Source organism: Canis aureus, chromosome 17, assembly GCF_053574225.1.
Source record: "Canis aureus isolate CA01 chromosome 17, VMU_Caureus_v.1.0, whole genome shotgun sequence".
Classification (NCBI taxonomy): Eukaryota; Metazoa; Chordata; class Mammalia; order Carnivora; family Canidae; genus Canis; species Canis aureus.
Window position 1 is genome coordinate 25,119,411 of NC_135627.1, and position 9,933 is coordinate 25,129,343.

General features: G+C 39.9%; 1 protein-coding gene across 2 annotated transcripts; it reads left to right on the forward strand.

Moving 5' to 3' along the window:
* Positions 1 to 971: 971 nt before the first annotated feature.
* On the forward strand, positions 972 to 5,213 carry SLITRK1 (SLIT and NTRK like family member 1). 2 transcript variants are annotated; one of them, XM_077855242.1, is made up of 2 exons: positions 972 to 1,350; positions 1,867 to 5,213. In XM_077855242.1, exon 2 carries the CDS (start codon positions 1,920 to 1,922, stop codon positions 4,008 to 4,010), a length of 2,091 nt encoding a protein of 696 aa, XP_077711368.1. In that variant the 5' UTR covers positions 972 to 1,350; positions 1,867 to 1,919; the 3' UTR covers positions 4,011 to 5,213. The 2 variants fall into 2 exon arrangements, with proteins under 2 accessions (XP_077711368.1, XP_077711369.1); XM_077855243.1 differs by having other exon boundaries at positions 973 to 1,350; positions 1,981 to 5,213.
* The last annotated feature ends 4,720 nt before the right edge of the window (positions 5,214 to 9,933 follow it).

Genomic DNA, 9,933 nt, shown 5'->3' on the forward strand with positions numbered 1-9,933 from the left:
CTTTCTCTCTCTCTCTCAAAATGCAACTGGTTATTTACTTGTAAGCTTTTTAAATATGTCCATATGGATGTGGAAACTTTGTGAGTGTGCATGTGTGTATGCATGTGTCGTGTGTGAGTGCCAGTCTGACAGTGGGTTTTTAAGAGCACTCACGAATCATACTGGGATTTTTTTTTCCTGCTCCCTCCCTCCTTTTCCGGTTCTCAGCGAAAGCTTTTGGGTCTGGAATCAAAGACTGCAAGCATGCATTGTATTTTCACCCTGAAGACTTAAATAACATTCAAGAAATATCATCAGAGAAACCTAACTCTCAACGACCAAATTGACTAAAATTCTATACCAAGTTTAAAAAAGAAAAAGTATGCGCCTAAATTATATACCATGCAACAAAAAATTCATAGCCAGTTATATTATTAAAATATAATATATATGATATGACTATATGTTTCAAATAACCACTTTCAACATGCCAAAAAAAAAAAAAAAAGGTTTCAAAGACCTCAAACAGCATAAAACATTGTACTGCAGAGACGGAAGAAATGCATTTAAAGCACCGATGAAAATGGCGTGCAGTATAATTACCTCAAATTGCTGTTCGCTTGACACCCTGACACTAATTTTATTCAAGCCATTGGGAAATAAATGTTTTAAAAGCACTCCTTTCCAAACGCTGGAGGTAGTGGGGGCTGTGAGGTCGCCAAGGAAAGGAAAGGGTAAAGTTTTCAGCACGCAAAAAGAATTAAATAATCCATTTAAAATAAGCATCTATGTGGATCGACAGCCTTTAATGCCCACATTTTTAACGCTTGCCCTGTACGTGGATTGATTTTTTTTTTTTTTCTTTCAGCATTCCCTCACCAGATGGATTTTTGCTACTGCAGATCAGCAGAGGGTGTCAGATCTTTCAGAGTGCACCAGGCTGGAACAAGCAGAGCTTCTTAGCAACTCTCTTCTACCCCCCCCCCCCCATTCTCGCGCTCTCTCCCTCCCTCAGACAACTCGCCCCCCGCCCTCCGCCCCCTCCACGTAATTCTGAAAGAGCAGAATAAAGAGGAGAAAAAGAAAAAGGAGAGCTAGTACCCGAGAGCCGGAGCCCGGAAAAAAAGCTGAAAAGGACGGAAGGGAAGGAAAGGAAAAGGATGGACAGCTACAAAACGCAGCGATTGCGGAAATTTTCCAGCGCCATTGGCTCGGCAGCGTGAGTTCTTCGGTCGGGCGTGATTTCAGCACCGGGGGGACTGGACAGCACCCCGGGGGACTTCTGGGCAACCTGCAGCCACTGCAAGAACTCCACCGGCCGCCTCAGCTGCAGAAGCCGCCGAAAACCCTGCTTTGTATCAGAGAGGCAAGGTCAGTCCGACGCACAGCCATGCACAGGCAGTGCGCCTGTACTACGCTGCAAACCCTCTGCTTGTTTCTCTAACATGCACTTGCTTCTAATTACTAGCATTGTTCCCTTCCTGATTAGTGAGGACCACCAGACCAGGTTCTGTAAGGGTGTATTTTTAATTTATATGTATATATTTAACTTCTTTTGGTAATTTTTAAAGGGTTGAGCGGGAGTGGGGTTATTTTTTTCTACTTTCTTTTCTCTTTCTTTTTTTTTTCTTTTTTCTTTCTTTCCTTCTCCGCCCCCCCTTCCTTTTTTTTTTTTTTTTTTTTTTTGTTTTTTGTTTTTTGCTTGCCTTGCACTACGTGCCTGGATAGTCTGTGGATATAATTATTGACTGGCGCCTGGGTTGTTGCAGTGCGGGGGGGTTAGGGAGGAAGGAATCCACCCCCACCCCCCCAAACCCTTTTCTTCTCCTTCCCTGGGTTCGGACATTGGAGCACTAAATGAACTTGAATTGTGTCTGTGGCGAGCAGGATGGTCGCTGTTACTTTGTGATGAGATCGGGGATGAATTGCTCGCTTTAAAAATGCTGCTTTGGATTCTGTTGCTGGAGACGTCTCTTTGTTTTGCCGCTGGAAACGTTACAGGGGACGTTTGTAAAGAGAAGATCTGTTCCTGCAATGAGATAGAAGGGGACCTACACGTAGACTGTGAAAAAAAGGGCTTTACAAGTCTGCAGCGTTTCACCGCCCCGACTTCCCAGTTTTACCATCTATTTCTGCATGGTAATTCCCTCACTCGACTTTTCCCTAATGAGTTTGCTAACTTTTATAATGCGGTTAGTTTGCACATGGAAAACAATGGCTTGCATGAAATCGTTCCTGGGGCTTTTCTGGGGCTGCAGCTGGTGAAAAGGCTGCACATCAACAACAACAAGATCAAGTCTTTTAGAAAGCAGACTTTTCTGGGGCTGGACGATCTGGAATACCTCCAGGCCGATTTTAATTTATTACGGGATATAGACCCCGGGGCCTTTCAGGACTTGAACAAGCTGGAGGTACTCATTTTAAATGACAATCTCATCAGCACCCTACCTGCCAATGTGTTCCAGTATGTGCCCATCACCCACCTCGACCTCCGGGGAAACAGGCTGAAAACGCTGCCCTATGAGGAAGTCTTGGAGCAAATCCCTGGCATTGCTGAGATTCTGCTAGAGGATAACCCGTGGGACTGCACCTGTGATCTCCTCTCCCTGAAAGAATGGCTGGAAAATATTCCCAAAAATGCTCTGATCGGCCGAGTTGTCTGTGAAGCCCCCACCAGACTGCAGGGGAAAGACCTCAATGAAACCACAGAACAGGACTTGTGTCCTTTGAAAAACCGAGTGGATTCCAGTCTCCCGGCGCCCCCTGCCCAAGAAGAGACCTTCGCTCCTGGACCCCTGCCAACTCCTTTCAAGACAAATGGGCAAGAGGATCATGCCACCCCAGGGTCTGCTCCAAATGGAGGTACAAAGATCCCAGGCAACTGGCAGATCAAAATAAGACCCACTGCTGCGATAGCGACCGGCAGCGCCAGAAACAAACCCCCAGCCAACGGCTTGCCCTGCCCCGGGGGCTGCAGCTGCGACCACATCCCAGGGTCGGGTTTAAAGATGAACTGCAACAACCGGAACGTGAGCAGTTTGGCTGATTTGAAGCCCAAGCTCTCCAACGTGCAGGAGCTTTTCCTTCGAGATAACAAGATCCATAGCATCCGAAAATCTCACTTTGTGGATTACAAGAATCTCATTCTGTTAGATCTGGGCAACAATAACATTGCTACCATAGAGAACAACACTTTTAAGAACCTTTTGGACCTCAGGTGGCTGTATATGGATAGCAACTACCTGGACACGCTATCCCGGGAGAAATTCGCCGGGCTGCAAAACCTCGAGTACCTGAACGTGGAGTACAATGCAATCCAGCTCATCCTTCCTGGCACTTTCAATGCTATGCCCAAACTGAGGATCCTCATTCTCAATAACAACTTGCTGAGGTCCCTTCCCGTGGACGTGTTCGCTGGGGTTTCGCTCTCTAAGCTCAGCCTGCACAACAATTACTTCATGTACCTTCCGGTGGCAGGGGTGCTGGACCAGTTAACCTCCATCATCCAGATAGACCTGCACGGAAACCCTTGGGAGTGCTCCTGCACCATTGTGCCTTTTAAGCAATGGGCAGAACGCCTGGGTTCCGAAGTGCTGATGAGCGACCTCAAGTGTGAGACGCCGGTGAACTTCTTTAGGAAGGATTTCATGCTTCTCTCCAATGACGAGATCTGCCCCCAGCTGTACGCGAGGATCTCGCCCACGTTAACTTCGCACAGTAAAAACAGCACTGGGTTGGCGGAGACCGGGACGCACTCCAACTCCTATCTAGACACCAGCAGGGTGTCCATCTCCGTGTTGGTCCCGGGACTGCTGCTGGTGTTTGTCACCTCCGCCTTCACTGTAGTGGGCATGCTTGTGTTTATCCTGAGGAATAGAAAACGATCTAAGAGGAGGGACGCCAACTCCTCGGCGTCCGAAATTAATTCCCTACAGACAGTCTGTGACTCTTCCTACTGGCACAATGGGCCTTACAACGCCGATGGGGCCCACAGAGTATATGACTGTGGGTCCCACTCGCTCTCAGACTAGGACCCCGACCGAGGTAGAGCGGGGGAGCGGGAAGGCGATGCCCCCACCCCGTCCCCCCGCCCCCCCAGTCATCCCAGGGGTCAGAGGAGCCCAGACTCAAGTCCAGCGCGCCCCAAGGCTTTATGGACATAAGTAAATAAATAACTATGAACTCGCTCCACTGAGAGGGTTTGACCCCTTAACTCCCTCCTGGAAACAAAGAGCGGACTGTGGCGAGCTGGGAGAGCGCTGCCAAATGGCTCTGTGCTGCGAGCTCCTTTTGATAAAACCCAGCAGGGGCCCTGCTCAAAGAACTCGCCCTTTGCGGCGGAGCTGCTGGGGAAGGCTGCCGCGGCCCCATACGTATATACACATACCCACATCTATATAGAGAGATAGGTATCTATTTTTCCCCTGTGGATTAGCCCCGTGAGGAGGGGGGCGTGACGGCTCCCTGTTGGCTATGCAGGGACGGGCAGTTGCACGAAGGCATGAATGTATTGTAAATAAATAACTTTGACTTCTGACAAAAACAAAAAGTGCTGCATGGCTCGCATGGAAACCGCGCGCGCTCCAGGGACGCTGCCCTCCTCGGCGACTGGAGACGGCGTCACGTTCACAGCACCCACCCTCTTACCTGATAAGTCCCATCGTATCAAACTTTCTATAAACAAAACACAGTATAATCAGAAAGTGCCATTTCGCCATTCTTTGTGATCGGTAGGCAGTTCAGAGCGTACGTACGTTTACTGTGAAAAAAAAAAATGTAAAGGTTTTATTTAAGACATTTGCATGGCTAATCATCAGTCCATTTTATGAGTTAAAAATGTATTTTGTTGAGCGAAGTTTTTATGGGTTGTTTTGGGTTCTTTCCTTTATTTTGATGGTGATGTTTTTTTGTTTTGTTTTGTTTATTTTGAGGGGAATATTTTTCTATACATATCCAATAATGCCTTCCATCTGAATGTAAAATAAGTACCCATGATTTCTATTATAGTATCAGTGTAATTATTAAAAAAAAAAAGATTTTGAGGCAGTTAAGCATGACCAATTAATGTCATTCTAGTGCTTAGGCTGCGATCTTATGGTAGCAATTCTGTGCTGGTGTAAATCTTACTTATAAAGTAGGAAAAAAGAACTGAGGAAGCACGTGAAACTTACTAATTCTATTCGAGGATTTTATAATGGCATATTTTTTCAGTATTAAAGTGAAAATGTTTTCAACTCTGGGTCCTTAAATTTTTCCAGCTTCATGTTTGCAACTGGTAAACTGGATTTGCGGTGGAAGGGACCGGGGAGGGGGCCGGTTGGGGGTGGATCCCTTCTAGAGCTGTATCAAGGCTCTTTCTCTGACGGTTTTACTTAGCTTTCTATCCTTTGCATAGCTGCCCTCCTCCTCCATCCCCACCCGGGCTTTTCCAGCTTTTCCTTCTCGGTAAAGTGAGGTCTTCCCCCAACACACCCTCCCCCACCCCCCCCCCATTTCCCCCTCTCCTTATGCGGCAGTGAATCCCTTTATTAATACTGGAAATCCCTCGCTGCTGTTTCTGCTGCTGCTGCACACACTGCAGATATATTAAGGATGTTAGAGATTTGATTTAATTGACTCTGCCTAGATCGGTCTCATTAAACAGAGTGGAGATTTCATTGGTCAGCACTCTTCGATGAAAGACAGCCCTAATGACTGGCATTTGAGATGCTGCTGGCGTTTTGAATTCAACATCTGCTGAAAACGGTAAAACTAATTAGTGCCCACCCACCCTCCCCGCCCCAACAACTGCATACTGAAATTTGTTAAAGCACTCATCTTTATGGAAATCCATCATTATCCTAAAGAAGTGTATCTTTCCCATCATTCGGTTTTCTAGTTGTGGCCTAGTAATTAACACAAAAAGCACTGAACTGTTTGAATTTTATGAGCCAGTGTAACCTGGCCTCAATCATATTCCTCTGGGATTTCTAAGCAATCTATTTTATCAGCAGTTAAGGAACAAAATGCAAGTAAAACTATACATATTGATGGGGTTCTGCATTCCACCACATATCCACCCTGAAGAAGTATGTTAAAAGGCCGCAGATTGAAGATTTATATATATATATATATATATATATATATATATATATATATATATATAGTTGTAACTCAGCTAATGAAAGCCCCCAGAGCAGTAGTAGTAAGACTTGCCTTCTAGAACTCATATTTTAAAGAGAAGTAATTTCCCAGAACAGTGATGTTCTGGAGTATGTATTATTTATTTTAATGGTTTTAAAATAAAATCTTTATTATAAACTATCACTATACCTAAGGCCATTCATCATTTTCTCTCTTGATTCTTTTGTTTGTGGAGTGCATTTCATAGTGATAAAATTGGAACTTCATATCCTCTGACAAATATCATGTTTATTTATTTATTTTTTTTATGAAGGCCTTAATTCTTTTTTTGGAAAATAAACTGGGTTCCCTGTAAGCAATCAACAGTTTTATTTGTAATGGAAAAGGTGGAGGAGGGGAAGAGTCATATTCAACAATATTATAACCTTAAGAAGGAAAAGAAAAGATGGTGGATATTCTACATCTCTGGTGGGAAGTGATACTTAAAAGATATCTAGTGAGGCATAACAGTAATTTTTAAAACTAATATATGATTAGTCTAAATCAGGAAACTAGAAGTTATAGAAGATATTCATTGAGGCAAAAAGTTTTCTTTATACTAATTACAAAGAAATTATGACATAAAGAACAAAGTTTAAAGAGTAAACTTATTTTCTAAATATTAGCTTTAACAGTTTGGAGTGGTTATTGTGTGCCAGGCATGGGCTAAACGATTTACATAATTATTTAATTTAACCCTTACAAATATAAAATAACTTAATACAGTATTGCTATTTCCATTATACAGATGAGGAAATTGAGGCTTACGGAGAACAAGCAATAACTCCAAACATAGCTCTGGGTAGATACTGGAGTGATATTTAAACCAAATTTCCTTCATACTACAATACCTTATTATTTGAATGGCATGGTCCTATGTAATAACAGGATAAACTCTTAAAGAAGAGTATCCTTAAAAAATACATATAGCTATAAAAATACTTTTTAACAAGTCAAAAACCCAAGTTGTATTTTCTTAATTGAGTATGTATTAGTAGTCCTTTATATTTCCAATTTTTCTTCAGCAAAAGAAAGTTGCCCTACATTTAGAGGGGATAACTTTAGTGTGTTCTCCAAGAATGTATAAAAAGGCAACATATAAGAAAAAAATGAATTGATATATGCATTTATGAATTATAGATTTTAAAATCATTAAATTATCTATTTACTCTAAAATATTAGAATTATCAAATATTTTAATAAACACTAATATGTGTTTAAAAATCCATGTAGAAAAGATAAGCAATGATTTAATGTAAAAGAACATTCATTACTTAGAGAATTTTTTATTTTGATAAAGTGACTTTGTCACAATTATGGATATAAACTAATATATAGCCATATATATTAGTTTACTTTAAAGTAATATGTATTATGTATTAGTTTAGTTTGCAGGGTACATAATACAAATATGGTCTTAGCACATAACTTTCATTTAGAAGTGCCTAGCTTATTTTTGTTGTCTTTATGTAAAATGTTCATATAACTATAGCTGCCGCGTGCACTAGTTGAGATATCTTGTTTCTAGTTAAATCATATTTAATTCATCAAGGGAAAAGAGATTTTAGTTGTACCAGATGGAAAAGAAGGAAAAAAAGAGATATCTTGTTTAGTTCCATTGCTTTGAAGAAAGTAGTAGCTTCTGTGGTTGCTGCTGTAACTAAGAATATCCTAGAATTTAAGTTGTTGCCATAGAAATTTATTGTTTAACCATTTTTACATGTTTACCCAGGAGGAACCTGGAATGGCTGATCTAACATTAACATAACAGGATTCTCTTTCTTAACAGTATTTATATCAGATGTAATTAGAATTGTCAGGCATTTTAATAAGTGTTAAGAATTATTTTGGTGATTCCAAGAATAATTTGTTAATGTAGCTTTTTCTAGGTTGCTAATAAACGTTATTTGATATGTACAAAGAGGTGGATAAATTTGCAAGGGTGGACACTAGAAGAGTGTGTTTTTTTGATATCTCGGTAGAATATTTAGTAAAGTGGTCTCTAATTCATCTCTTTTGCTAGCTAATTTATAAATATTATTTTTAATCTATAAGCTTATTTGAGGAAAATGGAAATATAAAATATGCTAAAGACTTATTATTAGCATGCCTTATTCAGATACAACATATTATTTAATTTTTGAAAGATGAACTAACTCTGTGTGGTATCAGTAGATAGAATAAACGCATACTCAAGATTTTTAACTTCTATGATTTGCTTCAATGTGGCCCTGAACCATAAAAAAAAAAAAAAGAAGGCTAAAATTAAATTTTTCATAAAATCCCCTAGCATTTTTCATCAATTTCTTTTATTTATTTCTTTTATCATCAAGAATACTACTATTAAAAAAAATAACACACAGTACATGCAGGACTTTCCTCTTGGTTTCGAAACTTGAAAATATGACACTAAATAGTTCCATGAAAACACATATTAACACACAGAGCAATCTTGAAATCTGAACCAATATTGACTCTACTGTGACCCATCAAAGTTTGGTGAGTTTCAAAAAAAAACAAAAGCTATTTAGGAACTACAATTGTATAATGAAATGAATCACTGAAAAAATAATCTAAGACTATTGAAGTCCAATATAACTCTTTAGCCTCAGTTGACCAGCAATTTTAGTATATTGGCTTAGACCTCAATTGTTTAATTAATTACTCTGTTCCTTCCATTTATTTGTTAAATATATGCTATATTACATACTTGAAGTATAATTTTATTTCCAACTTGAATTTTGCACAAAGTTAACAGCAAGAAAATTATCTTATAGTTTAAAGAATTTTGAATGAATTGGAACCTAAATATTCAATCGACAGTGTTAATTGGGGACTTGCTACATGAAAAATACTGTGGAAGCTCTTTTAGAAAAAGAGAATAAGATGTGTCCAACCTTAGGGAGTTTACAATCTACAAAGCTGAGATATATCCATCCTTGTAATTGTAGAAATGGTAAATCATTTGAAATTATTAAAGACTACCACTAGAAAACTCTTTGTTTCTTTCTTTGAGTAGTTGAGGTTTTTAGCCATTGGAGAAGTGCAATGGTCACATCAGTTTTATTAGTTGTTACATAAATAGTAAAAAAATCTCAAAACAATATTTTTAAATGAAAGGGGTACTTTAATTACTTCACTGGTTTTATTCCTTTTTCTGTAAAATGGGAATAATGTCGGCAATTTTGTAACTTCAGTTAAGGTCTCTTTTTTTAAGATTTTATTTATTTATTCATGAGAGACACACATACACAGAGAGAAAGACTTGCAGAGAAGAGAGAGAGGCAGAAGGAGAAGCAGGCTCCATGCAGGAAGCCTGATGTGGGACTTGATCCTGGGACTATGGGATCACACCCTGAGCCCAAGGCAGAGGCCAACCGCTGAGCCACCCAGGCATAACTTCAGTTAAGTTTTTAAACTAATCATTGCAAAAGGAGACAATCAAACGAATTTTTACCTTAAGTGAATGATAATATTTCAATTTTAATTATTTGAGAAATCAAGTAAGTTCAGGAAATTGAATACAATATTTTATGATATCATTAGAATTTCAGAATAGTTATCTTTGGCTACCTAGCTTTGATTTGTGTTTATACACATAGAATAGATTACAGTAGCTTTAATATAATATCATAAATACTTTAAAAAAAAAAGATTTTATGTATTCATGAGAGACACAAAGAGAAAGAAGCAGAGACATAGGCAGAGAGAGAAGCAGGCTCCATGCAGGGAATCCGATGTGGGACTCGATCCTAGGACTCTATCCTGGGACTCCAGGATTACACCCTGGGC